The sequence below is a fragment of the Mustela nigripes genome, chromosome 9, assembly GCF_022355385.1.
Source record: "Mustela nigripes isolate SB6536 chromosome 9, MUSNIG.SB6536, whole genome shotgun sequence".
In the NCBI taxonomy this organism is placed as follows: Eukaryota; Metazoa; Chordata; class Mammalia; order Carnivora; family Mustelidae; genus Mustela; species Mustela nigripes.
In genome coordinates, this window is record NC_081565.1 from 82,211,905 (window position 1) to 82,231,560 (window position 19,656).

Here is a 19,656-nt window from a genome sequence, read left to right on the forward strand (position 1 = left end):
TGTTTACTTCCTCTTTGGGCGTTCCGCTTAGTCTCACGAGGCAATCCTAACCTGGCAACTAGCCAGGCTCCATCTTTTAATGGCTGAGGCCGCCCTGGCCAGGGGCCTGCCTCCGACAGGCACTCAATGGAGACAGGAGAGCAAATGCAACCTCACACCCTTACCTTTCACCCTTTCCAGTACCGCATCTGGGTGAGATTACTGTCCTAAACGCGGACGCCCATCAGTAAGTCTTCCAGAGTGTCTTGTCATAAAATAAGAGAAGATTTAGAAGTAAATTTTTCATAGCCTGAAGAATATAGATTTTCCTGACATCAAGTGGTCTAATGCAGTTTACTTTCTCCTCCAGGATTGGAAAACTCTCAGTTGGTACCTGCTTAATGGGATCTTTTACATTTTGTTTTAAGTTTATTTATTTATTTAAGTGATCTCTACACTCAGCAGGGGCTCAAACTTATGACCCCGAGATTAAGAGTAGCATGCTTTTCCAACTGAGCCAGCCAGGAACCCTGGAATCAGTTACATTTAGAAAGTACGATTCTTCTGCTCTCCCTTCTCAGGTTGATTTTCTCTTTCTTGGTCACCAGTCCTTTCCCGGGGGCTCAGAAAACGTAGGTCATTCCTGTACAGAGATGACTTTGCTGGTACATGTAGCCTGGATAACATTGCGGTGAATTACACCTATGCCCTGATCTTGGTTGTGTGGTTCATAATTAAATCTTAGGTGGACTCTGTGGCTTGCATTCTTCTTCAGACTCAAGGAGCTCATTTTCTTTATGGAGCAATGCATGAATTCTTCTAGCCTCTCTGCTTGTCCCGGCAGACATTGCCTATTTCAGCAGGCATCCAGCCCAGACAAAATATGAAGGGACCAAGGGCTGCCTCATGGCCTCTGTGTCTCTCCTAGTTCGGGGATTTGCTGTTTGAGGAGGAGGTGGAACAGTGTGCGGACCTGTGCCAGCGAGTCTTACACCACTGCAGCAGCAGCATGGACGTCACCCGGAGCCAAGCCTGTGCCACCCTCTACCTGCTCATGAGGTTCAGCTTTGGAGCCACTAGTGTAAGAACTCCCACCAGTGGGCGGGGGCGGGGGGACCCAGAATCAGTGCAAGTGGCCCAAAGTCAGTGCAAACATTGGTTGAGAGAAAGTTTGTGGGATCACCATTTCCTTCTGTTGCATGTGATGGGGAGACCATTGATGATGTAGACGGTTAGCAGCTTTTGAGTTTGTAACCAGAAGTGAAGATGGAGACTGGTGAAGGCAGTGGTTTCCATCCGTGTGTTTCAAGGATGGCTGAGTGAATATAGGTAGATTAAAAGTTGTCCTCTGTGGGGAAAAATACACCAGGCAGGCTAAGAATTCAGCAGCGTTTGTCTTGTTTCCAAAATCGGATTGCATGGGACCAGTGTGACCTGTGGGTGAGAATTTGAATGTCCAGCGTCATCTGCCCCTGAGTTTTAACTGAAGCGTTGCAGCCTTTGGATTTATGCTTTATTGCAGAAGCATTAACCTTTGCTTTAGTTTTTCTAGATGTTAGTTTATTTAGATTTATCTAGATTTTAGTTTAGTTTGTGGTCATATTGTGGTCATATTGATGAGCACCCCCAAGAGATCTTAAAAGATAAATTGGCCCATGGAAAAAAGATAGGATCCTCATCATGTGTGAGACATAATTATTGAAAATATTTCGGACATTTTCTTGGGGCCTGCAGGATAACCATATTTTTCCATAGGGCTAGAAGGGAAGGAGAAACAGAAACTCACTGCCTGTCCAGGGTCCAGAATCTCAGAAAATGTGGCCATGGAGATACTGTTCCTTTTTCCGGTTTAAGTCATGTCCCAAGAAGAGGAATCTTGGTACAAAAGGATCCATTTTTGAGACCCAACTTTGTAGCAACCTCCTAGCCTTGCAGCATAGAGGCCATCCAGTCCTCCATGAAAATTTAAAGGCCGCTGACGGATTTATGTCAGAGCAATATCCATTTAAACCATTTAAACAATGATATGAATCTCGTGCAAAGCAGAGCTCACATTTCATTGAGAGAAAAGGAAGCGGTGGAGACGGAGCAAAAAGAAACATTGGGGAGTCCCGGGTGTCTGGCGCGCCTGCCTTCCCTTATCTGCAGGCCAGGTGCCTCTTATTGGTTCCTTCTTCTCCTCCTCCTGACGCAGAACTTTGCAAGAGTAAAGATGCAGGTAACCATGTCTCTGGCATCTTTGGTGGGCAAAGCACCAGACTTTAATGAGGAGTACCTGAGAAGATCCTTGAGAACGATCTTGGCTTACGCAGAAGAGGACACGGCCATGCAGGCCACTCCTTTCCCGACCCAGGTAAGCTGAAGAGCGCGCCTTACCTCACACACAGGTTCGAGATCAGCCATATAAACTTGAGTGTGTGTGTGTGTGTGTGTGTGTGTGTATACTGTGAATTTATGTAACACATATAATATGTAATTATGTAACAGGTTATATATAAAATACATAAATATTATTTATACACATGTATTTAATATATAGCACACTCTTGTATTTAATATATAGCACACTATATTATATATCATATATATCACATCATATATATTACTGTATCATATATTATCATATATTATTGTATTATATTATATTACACACACACACACACACACACACACACACACACATACACACACATACATAGTGTAAGCAGAAGTCCTAAGCTGCCTCCTATTGGTGTAAAGACCCCTGATGTTCCAGAGTACAGCTAGAGGCTCGTTTAGGTGGCAAATAACCGAAACTAGCTCAAGTTACTTTAAACAAAAAGAGGGAAGATAGTATAAGGATTCAGGGCTAAATCATGGATCCCAAGGGCCAACTCACGTCTGGGCCTCTGAAGCACAGGGACCTGCAAAAGTGAAGGCCACGGACGTCCCCTCCCGGCTCCCCTCCACCCGAGTTCTGCTCCCACCAAGAAGCCCGCCCGTGGCTGGCCGGTGCCCTTACAACGCAACTCCAGCCTGTCACCGTGGATGACAAAACCAGGATTGATTAGAGCCGCTCACTTTTTTTTTTTGCAGGTGGAGGAACTTCTGTGCAATTTGAACAGCATCTTATACGACACCGTGAAAATGAGGGAGTTCCAGGAAGATCCCGAGATGCTGATGGATCTCATGTACAGGTACACTTTTCTGACCAAATCAAGGCCGTCAGCTGAGGGCCTAGGGTTTGTCACTTGGAGGTCTTGTTAGTGTGATTATTATAGGTCATGTGAGTACAGTGATTTCGATGACATCCAAAAGCATAAAGAGAAGTTAGTAGAAAGTAATCATTCACAGTGGGTTGATTCATGTAATCCCTTTTAGAAATATCCCCCTGGGGTGCCTGGGTGGCTCAGTTGGTTAAGCAACTGCCTTTGGCTCAGGTCATGATCCTGGAGTCCCAGGATCGAGTCCTGCATTGGGGCTCCCTGCTTGGCAGGAAGTCTGCTTCTCCCTCTGACCATCCCCCTTCTCATGGTCACTCTCTCTCATTCTCTCTCTCTCTCTCAAATAAATAAATAAAATCTTTAAAAATTATAATTTTAGAAATATCCCCCTAATTTCAACTGAGGTACCTTTTATAATACTATCCTCTACTTATCATAGAATGAGAGAAAAGAACTATCTATTATCATATGAATTATTTCCTTTTTTTCCCAGTTATATTCAAATATACATGTACCATTTAAGTAGAATTCATATTTTACTTGATAGTTTGAAACTTTGTCTTTATGCTCCTCGTTCAGGAGAAACTACTTAGAGAAAAAAATTGATTCTGATGTGCTGTCATAGACGGGTCGTACTTCTGTCTTGTTATTATTATTCTGAGAGAAAGGAAGGAAAACGAAGAAAATTGCTAGAGATCCATTAAGACAGACCTCATTTGATTGGGCCTTTTTCTTCCCCATGAAACTGGAAGTAAATGCTATTTCTCGAGGTCCAGGAAACCCTACCTGTGGATGGAAAATGACTGACACATGTTTGCTTTTTCTCTCATTTTCTGAACAGGTGGGGAAAGGGCAGGTCGGGGGAGGGATTCTTGGCGGGGAAGAAAGTGGCCACCCACAGCAGAAAAACAGTGTCATGAGCCAGCTGTCCTTGAAACATTCTTAATCTGTCCTCAGAATTGCCAAGAGTTACCAGACGTCCCCTGATCTGCGGCTGACCTGGCTCCAGAACATGGCGGAGAAACACACCAAGAAGAAATGCTACACGGAGGCCGCCATGTGCCTGGTGCACGCGGCTGCCTTGGTGGCCGAGTACCTGAGCATGCTGGAGGACCACAGCTACCTGCCCGTGGGCAGTGTCAGCTTTCAGGTGGGGGCGGACACCGCTTTTCCTGGAGGGCGGTGATTCTCAACAGAGGGGCAGGCTTGCCTCCCACCCCAGAAGGCATTAGATGACCTCCAGAGACATTTCTGGGTTGTTACAGCTCAGGGTGGGCTGGGGGAGTGGGGCGCTGACCCCTGACACGTATAATCCAGAGATCCTGCCGAATACTCTACAATGCATATCGGCAGCCACCACCAAGAATTATCTGGCCTCAAATGTCAATACTGTCAAGGTTGAAAGAAATCTCCTTCAGTGTATTATATTTGCCTCTTCTAATTGCTTTACTATCTTGGGTTTTTTTTTTTTAAATTATTTACAATAAATGTAGAGTTGATAGGCACTCTAGACATTCCCAAACACTGAGGTCTATGATTTCATTTGACCTTCTGTCTTCAGGCAGATAGGCAAGGTACTATGACTCCTACTTTACGACTAACACAACTGAGAAAGCAGTTTTTCTAAGGTCACTTAATCTCCTTCCCAAAGACTGGGAGTTGGCACAGGGCACTGACACCTGGGAAAGCATTTTCCAGACACTAGAGAAATGATTTCCCGGATGACCCATTCCTTTGATCATATGCCCCAACTCTGTAGCGTCCCACACTTCATCATCCCAAAGCAAGGAAGAACCACAATGACCTGGGAAGGGCCAAAGGGGTCTGAACCAGCACTTTCTTAGGATAAGTTGAATATTGCCCACAGTTAGCAAAGGAAAGTGGTCTACCAGGTCTGAAAATGGACTCTGGCTAGGATGCTCCATGGCCATTTGGACAGCTTTTGCTGAGTAGTTTAATATGGTCTTTAGAGAAAATAAAAGTTTTATGAGTCCTTTTGTGAGAGAGACAGAATCTGTAGCAATGACTCTCCTTGAAACCAGGCACAGTCCAGTCCAGAAATAGAGCCCTTTTCAAGCCAGACTCATGTGTAAGTGCTTGTATTATCCTTGTTTGAATCTGTATGATTGATTTTATCAGAAGCTCTTTTTCAGTCTTGTTCGTCAACGCAGTTTTGTGATGGCTATGTGAACCAGAGGGAGAAGACAGTTCAGAGTAGCTTCCCCAGGCTTTGGGAAGAAATTACTGGAACTGGTGCCCCGGGGATTGAGGCTGGGGGGCCGGTGGATAGAACTCTGTTCACCTGTGCACCTGTTTGCTGCTTATTATTAATAATAAGCCCTTTCTTATGGCTTTCAGTAACAATAATATTTATTCTAACATTTCATCCTCAGCAAATCACTTCTCTTCTTAATTCGAAAGTATGAGTTTCAAAGGCTACAAGTGAAATTCTTACCCAAAAAGCACAAAAAGATCACATCTGATTTTCATTCACGTAAAAGTGAAGAAAGTTACAAAAGTCATTTTAGATGTATCTGCTTCTTTCATCACATTTATTTTGGCCCTTTGATACTACCAATGATTAATATTTTAAGTGCTCCTCTTTCAGTTCCCAGAAAAATCTTTATTTTTTTTTTTTTTTACTTAATGTTGAATTATATCCTTCTGTTTCCATGCTTCATTAACTGAAGTATTTCATATCACTCTTTTATGCCTTTCTCACAGCTACTATATTCTATTTGCTATTTATCACTTGAGTGTTGGCATTTCCTTGCTGATTCTCATGTTTGTAAGCTTGAGAATTCTCATTCTGTGTAGAATTCATTTGATTTGCTTATAAGCCATCCCAAGGTGAGATAAGATAGTTATTCTTTTTTTTTTTTTTTTAAGATTTTATCTATTTGACAGGCAGATCACAAGTAGGCAGAGAGGCCGGCAGAGAGAAAGGGAAGCAGGCTCCCTGCTGAGCAGAGAGCCCAATGCGGAACTTGATCCCAGGACCCTGGGATCATGATCTGAACTGAAGGCAGTGGCTTATACCACTGAGCCACCCTCCCCTAGGATAGTTATTCTAAAACCAATAGAAAAACTCCACATTGTCCCTACAGGAGAGCCTTTAGCTCTATTTTTCATATATCTGTCTCCATCGATTTATTCTTCTGGACTATATTTATTGAGCACGTATTTTGTCCTCGTGACCTTTACCCTCTAGCCAGGGAGAGCGACATCCTCTAAGTACCCTATTCCTTATTCGATTACAATGATGATAAATGCTGTTAAGAAAGAGGTACCAGATGCCGTGAGTGTTTATAATCTGACCTAACCTGGGGTCGTGGGAAGCTCAGGAGGACCAGGAAGGTGGAGGGGGAGGCAGAAGTAGCTGAGAAGTGTTAGGTCACCGTGATGCACAGAACATGGCGAGGTCGGTGTTCTCGGCTACATAAGAGAAGCCAAATTATGCTGCTGCCTCTGAGGCGAGCCTTTTCTCTCAGATGAGCCATGCCAGACCTTTTGGGAAATGGAGGCTCGCAGGTGACAGAATCCCAACCCTCGACTGCCCTAGCGGGGAAACGGAATTAACCACTTGCAGGAGGGAGGCGAGCCTGGAGCCGCCCCTGCCACACTGGAAGGGGGGCCCAGACCACATCCTCAGATCTCAGTGTTATCGCCACTTCCTGTCTCCGCTTTCCCTGACGCCGACCTTGTCCCGCACTGGCGTCCTGTGCCCCCTGAGATGTGTGCAGGTGGATCCCTCCCCAGGTTGGAGACCAGGAGAATGCAGGGATGGCTCGTTTCTGGCAGTTGCTGGGGAGGTTTCAGTGCCTCTTATTGGCTCTGGCAGGGTCATGTGCTCCTCCCCGAGCCAATCACAGTGACCGGAGAAATGGTTCGCTCTGATTGGCTGGGCCGGAGGAGAGGTCCACACCTGGGCTCGCCGAGGGTCCCCCGGAGGCCGGATTCCGCAAGGGGACGGTGGACGTCTGGGCAGCGTTAGCAGCAGATGTTCGGAGTTGGTTTCTTAAGTGCTTTGCGCTTCAGTTTTCAACCCCGTTCTGCTCCAGTAAAATTGAATTTTTGGAAAAGAATTAGAAACTGGAGATAAATAAATCTGTACAAGGAAAATAACTTCGAGGCCACTGAATTCCAAGGCAGTGAGATCGTCGAAATTCGATGCCCTGGGCTGCAGTGTTGATCCCGCAAATGTAGATACGGATACATTCTCAGGTACTGCTGACATTTTCCTCCCTGATTCTGAGGCCAGGAAAGTCTGCCAGAATCCTTTCCCTCTGGTTACAGCTAATAAACCTACATTGCTTCAGATCTGTTCCTCTACCGGTGGAAAACTGCATACAATTCTCCTAGTACTCATTTCTTGAGTTATTAGATTCTTTCAGCTGAATCCCTTGGACTTTCTATTATTTTCAATTTGGAAACATTATAATAGAAAGGCCAGGTTTGGAAAAAAGACTGACCCCAAGACTTTCTGAGAGCCTCCAATAGTCCTAGAACTACATTAGAGTCTTGGATGTGAAGATAGAGGACTGTGATAGCTTTTCCTTGATTACTAAGGTTGATTCCCTGGATCTTGCTAAGCGTGATTCCCTGGATCTTGCTAGCCAGGCGTGGGGGCAGGTGATTTTACTTCACAAGCCAACTCTGGTCAGTTGATAGTGGCTGACTGCAGTGCGATGCTGAGAAAACTTTTGAGAACACAATTAACCTTTGAAAACAGGGACATACCCTCCCTACATAGTCAAAAATCCACAGATAACTTTGATTTCCCCCTGAAACTTAACTACTAATAGCCTACTGTTGAACAGAGGTAACATAAAGTTATTTTATTGTATTTTGTGTTCTAGATATATAATATATTCTTACAATAACTTTTATTTAAGGAAAATGAAGTTATGTAAGGAAAAAAACTTTTCCTTAATATCTTCAGTATTTCTGAACTACATGATTTATGAGTTTTTTCAAATCGTTGCAAATCTCAAAAAATCTTCCCAGTATATTTTTAAATTTGATTTTATTTAAATTCAATTAATTAACATATAGCATATCCTTACTTTCAGAGTCCAGTATATTTTTGAAAATGTGTATAAGTGGACCTGTGTGATTCAAACCTGTGTTGTTCAGGGATCTACTGTATATCCAAACTTGAAGGGAAATGGTGCTATAATTGATTAGTTATGCCTGTTAAGAGTGTAGGAATAGGAAGGAGTGGCCTGTGTGCTACCCGTTTGCAATCTCTAAGCTGGGAAGATGTGCCATTGCTTTTATGCTCTCTGTGCATTTCTGCCACAGCTGTAAGACGGGTTGAAGAAAACAGACTCTTAACATATCAAGAGTATGAAAGTCACTGCAAGGGCCAGAGCTGGGGTGAGGCAAGAGGTGCCTAAGGGGCAGAATATAAGGAAGCGCTCACTCCTAGGGTCGGGCAAGTTCAGAGTCATCACTTACTGAGATGGATGGACCCTGAGATTGAAAGCCTCTCTAAAGATTGTGCCCTCAGTTTCTCACTAGGTTCACCCTAGCCCAGGCCCTGGTTATTGCACTCTCTGCTAGAGACTATAAACTCTATGGTTTGTGTAAAGGAAACGCTTGAAAGAAAGAACAAAATGAGAGACAACAACAGTAATTGTTGTATTGCTATCAGCATGGCCCCCAAGAGGACATTCTCACTGGCTATTATCATATCATATGGCTGTTCACCTGAAAGTCAAGTTAGGAGCGACACGCCTCCAGAGTTCACTGGGCTGATGAAACAAGGAGTCTCGTTAGCTGATAGTTGGTCTTCACCTCTTAAAAACCAGGACCCCCGCTGGGGTCGTTTCATGACTGTAGCTCAACTGTTGTTACTTCGTCCTTTATGTATGTCCTCAAGGTCAAAAAGAAAATTCTAAGTTTTGAAGACCAGTTGCTCAGTGTATCCGTTCAAAAATAAATGGCAGCCAGGATGTCTGGTGGTTGGAATTAGAGACATTCTATAACCACAGGCTCTATGAGGATCTTTGAACGTAGGCTGGCTCAGTGCCCCACCTTGGGTTCCTCTGGTACCCTTTGTTAGTCTGGTTCCCCTGTTCCCTGGGCTTATACTGGGATCTCTTTCAGAACATTTCTTCCAACGTGCTGGAGGAGTCCGCAGTCTCTGACGACACCTTGTCACCTGATGAGGACGGCGTGTGCTCGGGCCGGTACTTCACCGAGAGCGGCCTGGTGGGCCTCCTGGAGCATGCAGCGGAGCTCTTCAGCACGGTCAGTGTTCACAAGGGTCCCGGGGCCTCCACTTGGGCTGAACTCCTAGCACTGTGAATGCCAGTCTTCACCCCGAGCCAGGAGCAGCTCCTGCTGGGCTGTACTGGGCAGGGGGTGGCCCCAGATGACTTTGATGTATGCAAATTGCATCAGTTCTGGAGGGAGCTGAGAAAGCCTTTCATCACTGCAATATTCTGGTTTCATGGCAGGCTCTTTGGCTGGGCAGCAACAAACACTGTATTATTCCCATTTAATAGGGTGGAAATTAGGCCACAGAGAGGTGAAATGGCTTGCCCAGGGTTATACTACATATGATGAGACATGTTCTCACTCCCTCATTTTCCCTCTGGTGGAGAAAAATATTGGGGCAGAGCCATTGGGAGGGGAGGGAGGGAACGGATGGACCATCTGCATTTCTGACAACTGGGTGGCCATCAGGATTGGTGCAACCCAGCCACAGCTCAGAGAACAGTGGGAGGGCCAACCGCTGAGATGCCCCTCACTAGCCTAGTCTGGGTCTACACACTCCTGCTAAGAGAAAAAAATAGGTAGATTAAGTCAGGGAGATTCAGGGCAGTGGAGAAAGTCTCTTGCCCATTTTCATATTAATAAGCCCAATCCTTTCCCCAGTTTTAAGCCAAGTAAATATCAAATACTTTGCTATATTTAGCTGATCCAATTTTTTGTTCATCCTTATGGTTTTCTTTCTTTTCTACCTTTCATTTCCAAGTTCCCTACCCTACAATCTCTATGAATTTTTTTCACTTTAACTATCTTTTCTTTTTTCTGCTTTCCCTTTCAGGATTCAGAGAAAGGGCAGCATACTTCCATTTTTCCTAAAATTCAAGAAATTGAACTAGTTAGAATCTGACCAACTCCTTTTGGGCCATGCATTGAACATCTTGCCTAGGGTGACCCTGATGATATTTAATGAGGCTGAGGCTGTCTTCCTCAATAGTTACTGGTCCCTGCTGCCAATCTATCTGTTGCTATTACTTGGAAACCCGTTAGCCCACTTAACATCATCACATTTTTAGGACCATTTAGCGTGTGTCTAATTCCATTTGCATGCTCCGGCCATCTCAGAGAAGCCCAGACACCACTCCTGCTCTGTAAAATATTGTGGTGCCCATGACTAATCCATTCTCCAGCACGTAATGAACACTGGATGCTCTTCTTAACTTTCCACTGCGTTAAATTCTTGTTGATTTTCTTCTCTTTCCAAGGGAGGTTTATATGAGACGGTTAATGAGGTCTACAAGCTGGTCATTCCCATCCTGGAAGCACACAGAGACTTCCGGAAGCTGACCTCCACCCACGACAAGCTACAGAAGGCTTTTGACTGCATCATTAGCAAGGTAACTGGGGGCACCTTGCCAGCAGGTCCTGTTAACTGGCAGCAGTGACCCTGTCCCAGAGACCCTTAGCCCTGCTTCCTCTCTAGCGAGAGATTTGCCTTGAGCACAGCGTTGCCATAGTTCTCACCTATCCGATAGACAGGGGCTGGGAATAGGCAGAGTACCAGAGTTCAGACAGTTCAGACTGAAAGAAGGCACCTTGAATGACTACAACCAGGAAATGTGAGAATTTTTAAAGTTCATCTCAAAAAAGTCTTGGAAATCTTTCATGGTATTTCTTTTTTTTTTTTTTAATTATTTCCAAAGTTTCTTCCATAAACACACATTTTTTTAAAGACTTGATTTTGGTTGATATTAGCCATGGGAATAATTGCTTTGTAACACAATAATAAAAGAATCCTGCCCTTTGCAAGCTGGTAGATCCTCATGAGTGAGCTAACTAAAGAGAGATTTTCTTATTTCCCTCACTAGGGTCACAAGAGAATGTTTGGGACCTACTTCCGAGTTGGTTTTTATGGATCCAAATTTGGGGATTTGGATGAGCAGGAATTTGTTTACAAAGAGCCCGCAATTACCAAGCTTCCTGAGATCTCTCACCGCCTAGAGGTAAGGAAAGTGCTCAACACCACGTACTTCACAGAAACAAGTTAGAATGGGTCTTTGCCAAAAAAAAGTCATGCATTTGTCATTGGTCTATATAAAAATTTGTCCACATTGCATTTATACTATGAAGGTATTAGGTGAGATCACAAGGTAAAGCAGGAGTTCAAGAGTTTTCTGTTTATGCTTGTCAAAGTTTATAAATGTATAGGGTGGATCTTTATTTTCAAGACTTCCAAAAGTCAGTCAATGTCAGGTGCTTTCCTATCACTCTTGAAATTTTAGTAATAGTTTCTCAGCCTTAAGAGTAGTATTACCTTGACTTTGAATCTGGCCAAACTACTGAGTTATCCCTAGAAAGTGCTATGGCCATCCTTTTGGTCTCATTGGAGAGCACATCCCACTTCTGACACAGAGATGCTCACAGTAGCCACGCCATGAACTGCAACATGGTGAGCTCTTCCTGCTGAGCTGGCCCAAGGAGCCCTTCTGTGCGGATTATCAGAGTCAGTGTCCCCTCTCCTAGGCTAGCAGCCCCAACTCCAGATGTCTGTCTACATTTGATCCATATTGTCACAGAAAAAGACAGCATGTTCCTAGAGCAAATGATGGAAAAACAGGAAAACAGCCTAGAAAAAAGTGAGAAAAGCAGACATGGAAAGGGCCAAGCCCTAAGAACTCGGGAGGAAAGTCAAGGGGTGCCCTCCAAGCAAAACCTCCTCAGGCTGAGTATCTGGGTTTCCCCAGAGTGCTGACACTTAACTCAAGATTCACTCCTTATGCCTGCTTGCTGTTGCTTCGAATTTGTGCTTTTTCATAGCTGTACAACTTAGAACACTTTAGTTGCCAAATTGCTCCTTATGCTGTTCATCCCTGGAAAATAAGAGACTTCAATTCTTACTGGACTCAAAGAAGCCATGGCCCAGAGAGGTTGAGTAACTTGTCCAAAGTCACACAGCTCATGAGAAGGAAAACCAGCAACTGACCCTGGGCCACTTGTTCCCTAATATATTTCTCCAATGCAGGACTAGAAGTGTATGTTTTGTCTTCTTGTAAAGTGTGGTTCATCACATTCTGGGAAGCCTAGTGACCTCCAAGTTCCTAGGGTACAAAAGGCAAAATGTAAATAGTGCCATTCCCCTGTAGCTGCTTCCAGAAAGATGAAGACATTGGTTGAATTAGAGGTCAAGTAACACTTATTTTAGGGAAGCATCCATCCGTCTGCAATTCTGCACTTCCTTATATTTTTATTTTTGTCTCCGGATATGCCAGCTTGCCTCCTTAGCTCAGAAAGACTTCCAATAATCAATGTGCAAATTCTTCCTTATGCTTGTTCCAAACTTACACCACTTCTGAGACCCAAAGAGTTGCATTTTAATAAAATAACCTTTGTAATCCGTTGGTTCTCCTTGCCTAGGGATTTTATGGCCAGTGCTTCGGGGAGGAATTTGTGGAAGTGATTAAAGACTCTGCTCCTGTGGACAAAACCAAGTTGGATCCTAACAAGGTATTGGGAAGTTTGCAAAAAGTCACCCTTAGGCTCTAATTCCCTTGGTCTACCCCCGAAAACATAAAATGTCCTCCTCTGTCTGGGCTCTCAAGGTCACTTAAATGTAGCTGAATTTTTTATCGAGGACTCAACTAGTATATGGTTAGATCTAAAAGAAACAATATTCCGAGGCAAGAGCCATTAGAGCTACCATTTATTAAACACCAACTGTATGCCTTGGCACTGCACCATGCCCTTTGTGTACATCATTTCATTTCATCCTCCAAGAGCCCTTTGAAGTAGGTGTGGTTATTCCTACTTCACAGATGAGAAAAGTAAGGTGCAGAATTGTCAAGCAGCTTTCTGGGACCGTGCAAGTGCCAAAGCCAGGACCCAAGCTCAGGGTCTTATCCTCCTCAAACCCATCCTCTTGATCACTGCTTTTTATTGCCTTTCTATGCAAAGTTTACACTCAACTTCACATATTGGAAAGATGCAAATTTCTCACTGCCAGCCCTTACTGGCACCCTGCTTTAGGCTGTAGGAATTTCTAACAACCACGTGCAGCACCCCCCCCCCCCGGGTGACGTTGGGGGAATGATGGAAGGGCTTGGACCTCAGCGCCCTCCCTTGTCACAGGAGGGCGTATTCGGTCCTGTCCCCAGCTGGGTGTGCCCCATCCAGATTGGACACTCCCCACCCTGAGCCTGCAGCGTGGCTCAGACCCTCCTAGCCCTGCCCTGTCTTCTGACACCAGCCTGAGGCCATCCCCACATCTGACCAAATGGTTACTAATTTGGCCATTCCCGCAGCAGCCCTCAAGTTAGGAGATTCACTAGAGTGACTCACATACCTCAGGAAAGTGCCTTATGACAATGACAGTTTTATGATAGAGGGTGCACTGAGAGCAAGGTCTGGGAAGGCCCCTGCGTAATTCCATGCCCCCTCCTTGTGGAATCCGGGCATGTCCCCCAACACCCCCCTTGCCTGGCAGGCCTATCCATTCACCTGTCAGGAAGCCCCACCCAGTCCTGGTGTCCAGTTTTAATGTCCAGGCATGACTGATGAATTCCTGAGCCATATTTAAAACTCAAGTCTCCAGGCCCCCCCAACCCAGTTGAGGTCAAAGTCAGCCCCGACTCCCAACCCTCTCATCACATGATTGGTCTTTGGGGTGACCAGCGAGCATCCTGGGACCCACCAAGCTTGGGTCACCTCAGGAAAATAACAGAGACACTCCTATTCCTTAGCGTATCACGGGGGACTGTCCCCCTGCTCAGCCCTCCTCATAGACAGATGTGTGTGTGAGGCTGTCTCAGCTGCTGGGAGTAAGATGAGTTCCAGGTTTTTACGGAACGCTGGGGGTCAGAGGAGCGTTGGCCGTCTGGCAGGCCTGGCCAGTGAAGAGTCCAGACTGTCCCCTCAGATCTGACCTCCAGGATATTAAGGAGATGATGCAAGTAGGGAGGAATGGACCAAAGGCAGGAGTTTGTTTTTCTCCAGATTCCAGAAGACTTGCTCACTCCAGACACCTTCCCTAGTCCAGGCCCGAGGTGGTCAATGTGCTAAGAGCTGAGCCAGCCTTCGACAGAGGGATCGGAGGTCCTGGGAAGACAGGCACGCACAGCACACGCCACAGAGAGGTGACAGTGTCATCACGGACATCTCTGACACGCGGTGCACTTGTCTTCTAAAATGTCCAGGGCAGGTGCTGAGAGTTTTAAATGAGAAGCTGAGCCCAGAACGACAGCCAGATTTCATCACACTAAATAGTGATATACAGGCTGAGGTCAGTGATGTTCCCCACCCTTTCCACTGGGTGGGTATTACCGAGACTGTGGTCACATGGTCACAGTCATTCTTTTTTTTTTTTTAAGATGCCTTCTTTCTTAATAAGGGCCCTTTGTCAGTGTGTGTGTGTGTGAGTGAGCACACATGTGGGCACATTTCTAAATGAGGTACGTGCAGTGAAATTCACCTTTCTGCAGTTGGGTTCTATGAGTTTGGACAAACACGTGTCACCGCCATCAGGAAGAGTTTCATCACCCCCAAATACGTCCCCATGCCTCTTCCTTCTGCTCTGAGCCCCTGACTGTCACTGACGTGCCATCTGTTTCTGTAGTTTTTTTTTTTTTTAAAGATTTTATTTATTATTTGACAGAGAGAGACACAGGGAGAGAGGGAACACAAGCAGGGGGAGTGGGAGAGGGAGAAGCCCGATGCGGGGCCCAGTCCCAGGACCCTGGGATCATGACCAGAGCTGAAGGGAGATACCCAGTGACTGAGCCACCCAGGCACCCCTGTTTCTGTAGTTTTGCCTTTTCCAGAAGGTCACATAAATGGAACCCTTGAACAATAGGCACAGGCCTACAGCCCTTTGAATCTTCACTGCACAGAGAGCATCTGAGATCGCTCCCTGTGGTAGTCGTCTGTTCCTTTGTCCTGCGGAGTCATCCTCTGCCGTGGGGCCGAAACACCCTCTGTTTACCCGTTCCCCGCTGGAGGGACGTTTGGCTCGATTCTAGTTTTTGTCTGTTACGAATTCTAAAGCTGTAGACATCATGTGCAGGTTTTTGTGTGAAGGTGAATTTTCATTTCTCTTGGATGCACACATCAGAGCAGGATTTGGGGATCAGATGGCCAAGGTCACCTACCTGTGTAAGAAATGGCTAGCCTACCTTAGAAGGGGCTGTCTGCTTTGCATTCCCATCATCGGTGTGCGGAAAGTCAAGTGCCCCTGTCCCTGCCTGTGCTCAGGATGTCACTCACCTTCAGTCTGGCTGTCCTCTTCAGTGGGTAGCGGTCACAGTGGCTCCAAAACAGGAAAGCTCGTCCGTTCTGAATAGCAGTTGGAGAACTTTTGTAGCAAGTTTCAGTTGGACTCATGAGGTCAGCTTGGAGGGGCAGCTTGGAGACCTGATGTGCCATGGGCACGCTGCCCTGTCCTCACCCACAGCCCTCGGTCTCCCTGGGGGTGCAGAGCAGGGAAGGCTGACGTCTGGCCCCACGCGCTCAGCTTCTGTGGCTTTGGGGCGCGCACAGGGGCGGAGCAGGGGTGCCGTGCCCCAGCCTGCCTCCCCGCTGCCTCCCGGGGGGCGGCTTGCAGACGAGTCCATCATCTCCTCCTTCCCCCACCTCTTCCCCTCAGGCCTACATCCAGATCACGTTTGTGGAGCCCTACTTTGATGAGTACGAGATGAAAGACAGGGTAACGTACTTCGAGAAGAATTTCAATCTGCGGAGGTTCATGTACACCACCCCCTTCACCTTGGAGGGCCGGCCCCGGGGGGAGCTGCACGAGCAGTACCGGCGGAACACCGTGCTGACCACCGGGCACGCCTTCCCCTACGTCAAGACGAGGATCAGCGTCATCCAGAAGGAAGAGGTAATGGCCCCCGGCGCCAGCGGGCTCGGGACCAAGGTCACCTCGGAATGCCTGGGTCTCCCTCCCGGGACAACACGCACCCCTCCCCCCGCACTCCCTCTCCGCAGAGAGAAAACCAAAGAAGGGGACACCCTGGAAATATGCTCGTGGTGGTGATTTTCCGACTGTCACGGCACCAGGAAATCCCAGTTAGGCAGTTACGCGTTTCATAGCATTACTTAACATTTAAATATTTTATACTTTGAGGTTCTATCTTGAACCTCAGTAGAATGACAGAATTACAGTATTGAACGTGTATATTTTTATGATACATTTATATGAAATTGCTATTTAACTTTTAAGTATTTTATATTGAATTTTTATATATTTGGAAGCTTAGAGGTGGTTCAGACGAGTTGTGTTACTAGTGGTCAGAGACCAGGAGCAGCACGCGGGTGTCCCCAGGAGGGGCGATGAGCTGGAAGGAGGGCCCCCACGGACTTCGAGTCCCAGGTTCTTCCTGTGACACTGCCCAAGGCACTGACACTCACCCCGCTTCCTCACCGCCGCACGGACAGCAAGGACCCCTTTCTCTTCTGTGGTCCATCGGAAGCGTCCGTTGGAAAAGGGCTGATCCACAAAGTGTCTCAAATCTAGACAGAGCACAAATGTTTCATTTTACTTTAAAATGCATCTGCGGACTTTATTTTTGTCCAGTTTACAGAGGGCCTCCGCCTCCCCTGCGATTTGGCGTTGGCGGGTCACAGTTGGGCTTTGTCTTCCCGTATAAGCCCCATCCTTAACACACTGACCATAGTTTCCAGCTTTCGTTTCTATAAAGCAGTCGAGGAGCTGGATAATGTGAGCGCAGGTCCTTCTGGATGCCGATGGCTTCTCGCCCCAGCCTTTTACGGCCGTCTCGCGCACACCTAACACGGCAGGAATCTTGACAGCGACTCGCTTTCGTGCTGTCCTGCCCCGGCATTCCGCTTGGTGTTCGTAGAAACAGTTCTGTTTTGTTCCACACCCACGGCTCATCCGTTGGTGCGCTATTTAATGAGATGAGGTCATGAAAATAACAAGCATAACAGGCATCATCAGGTTGGTGAAGGCGCAGAGCTGGGCCGTGGTGAACGGAGGCCTGGCGGGGCGGGAGCAGAGGTGACTGAGCTCACCGCCCGCCGGCGAGGGTGTTCTGCAACCGCATCAGAGAGCGAGCCTCATGGCCGTGAGAGAAATGCTGAATGAGTGACTCGGTTAAGAGGGGGTTGGTTTAGAAGGCATCTATTACATTTCTTTTTGTTGTGGACTTTTAAACACTAGGGAGGCATAGCACAGAAGTAAGCTCGTGGTCCCAGCAAGAAGCCCCACAGCTTTTCTTGGCCATGTTGCCCTTCCCTGAGAACCTCAGTGTGTTAGGTCACTAGGACTGTTGTGACAAAGGACCATGGGCCACATGGCTGAAAGGCAAAAAATGTATGGTCTCCCAGTTCTGAAGGTCAGGGACCAAAGAAAGATGTTGGTAGGGTCGGTTCCTTCCGAGGGTTGTGGGGGATGGGTATGTTCTGGGCCTCCCTCCACGTGTGTCTCTGTGTCCAAATTTCCTCTTTTTATAGGGACTTCTATCCTATAGAGTCCATTCAAAGGACTTCTCTTTGATTTGATTACCTCTATAAAGTCCCTATCTCAAGTAAGGTCACATTCTGAGGTACTGGGAATTAGCAGTTGAGCATAGGAAATCGGCGGGAGGGGCATAACTCCACCTACAACATTCAAGAAGGACCTACCCCAACCCGCAGAACTTGGCAACCAGCAGATTGACTCTTAACAGAATTCTGATAACCAGGAATTCACCTTCAGGGTGAGTTAGAGAAGGTACACATGATGCCGAAGTCGTGCGTTACGGCGGAGACAAAAACCTTGAGTGTTGTGCTTCTGATACCTTCCAATTAATTATAAGTCAAGTTCAAGTAACTTGTTCAGCAATTGGAGAGAAAACTGAACAGAGTAGAAAGAACTCAGATTTTGAATGTAGACATCATTATGATCAAATTCTGAGCTCTCTAGTTACTACCCTATGTCACTTTGTGGCACTTTCTGAACCTTACAAATCCCTCTTGGGCTGTAAGATGGAGAGAATACAGAGAAACAGAGAGAATATGGGAGAAATGTCTGCAGTGTTCCCCGAACACATAAGTGTTCATGAAATGTTAGGTTTTTCCTTCCTCTTAACCTATCCAGAGTATTTTAAATACTCTGGAAGTCCCCTTACCTGCATCTTCAAATCGACATCCGTCATGGCTCCAGGTTTGTCCATGGCTTCCAAGACCAGATAATGACTTCCCCACGCTTCTGTCTTGTGTTCAGTTTGTTTTGACCCCCATTGAAGTTGCCATTGAAGATATGAAGAAGAAGACGCTGCAGTTAGCAGTTGCCATTAACCAAGAGCCCCCCGACGCCAAGATGCTTCAGATGGTGCTGCAGGGTTCCGTCGGAGCTACTGTCAATCAGGTGAGCCGGACCAGCTGCCGGCACCTCCCCTGGGCCTTGTTCCTTGGGTTTTCATTACCTGTCTATACCCTCCTTCCTTGAGGTTGATGAGGAAGACGGCTCCATCCACTCGTAAACAGTATCCCTACACTTAGACCCAACACCTGTGAGGTGTAGAAGACGACACCTCTTGCCATGGTAGCAACAAGGCAGGGACACCTGGGTGAGTTAGTTAAGTGTCTGCCTTGGGATCAGGTCCTGATCTCAGGGTGCTGGGATCGAGCCCTGCATTGGGCTCCTTACTCAGCAGGAAGTCTGCTTCTCTCTCTCCCTCTGCCCTTACTTCACTTGTGCACTCTCTCTCGCTCACTTTCCCTACATAAATATATAAAATATTAAGGGAAGAAAGAAAGAAAAGCCATCCCAGACATGAGTGGACAGTGGGTAAGGAGTACCATTTCCACAGAGAGGTCTTCACTGTGAGGCCAGTCCTGGCAGCGTGCTCCAGATCTGGGGTCCTGTTGCAGAAGGCTTGGTCATGCCCAGTGTAGGCAGAGTTGTTGCAGAGTGTGAGATCATCTGGTAAGGGAGAGGGTAAGGGTCTAGAACATGCAGCCCCTGGGTCAGTCACCAGACAAATCCAGCCTTACCAACCAGGAGTGACCAGGGACTAGGCTTCGGACCCAGCTGGGCGTTCTCAAACCCCTTAGAATCCTTACCCCCAAACTAAACCAGTCTCAGATACAGGGAGGGCTGGCCCCACAGTTTCTGTCCAGTGGGCCTCCTTAACTACAGATCCAGATCTGCTCTTATCTACACCTCCACTCCAAAATCCAGTGAGTGTCATGACCTTTTCTTCACTCAGCACAGCTGGACTTCCCTACAGAAATTGGGTCCAGATAATATCAAGGGAGCAGA

At 46.6% G+C, this 19,656-nt stretch overlaps 1 protein-coding gene across 4 annotated transcripts in view; it reads left to right on the forward strand.

The window, feature by feature from the left end:
• Positions 1 to 19,656, forward strand: part of DOCK8 (dedicator of cytokinesis 8) — a 201,974-nt gene that overhangs the window by 170,521 nt on the left and 11,797 nt on the right. For all 4 annotated transcript variants that reach the window (XM_059411918.1, XM_059411919.1, XM_059411921.1 and 1 more), the window contains 10 exons: positions 908 to 1,060; positions 2,174 to 2,332; positions 3,055 to 3,155; positions 4,140 to 4,332; positions 9,294 to 9,437; positions 10,664 to 10,795; positions 11,267 to 11,401; positions 12,813 to 12,902; positions 16,033 to 16,269; positions 18,616 to 18,759. In XM_059411918.1, coding sequence (XP_059267901.1) covers positions 908 to 1,060; positions 2,174 to 2,332; positions 3,055 to 3,155; positions 4,140 to 4,332; positions 9,294 to 9,437; positions 10,664 to 10,795; positions 11,267 to 11,401; positions 12,813 to 12,902; positions 16,033 to 16,269; positions 18,616 to 18,759 — 1,488 coding nt within the window. The remainder of the gene's footprint in view (positions 1 to 907; positions 1,061 to 2,173; positions 2,333 to 3,054; positions 3,156 to 4,139; positions 4,333 to 9,293; positions 9,438 to 10,663; positions 10,796 to 11,266; positions 11,402 to 12,812; positions 12,903 to 16,032; positions 16,270 to 18,615; positions 18,760 to 19,656) is intronic.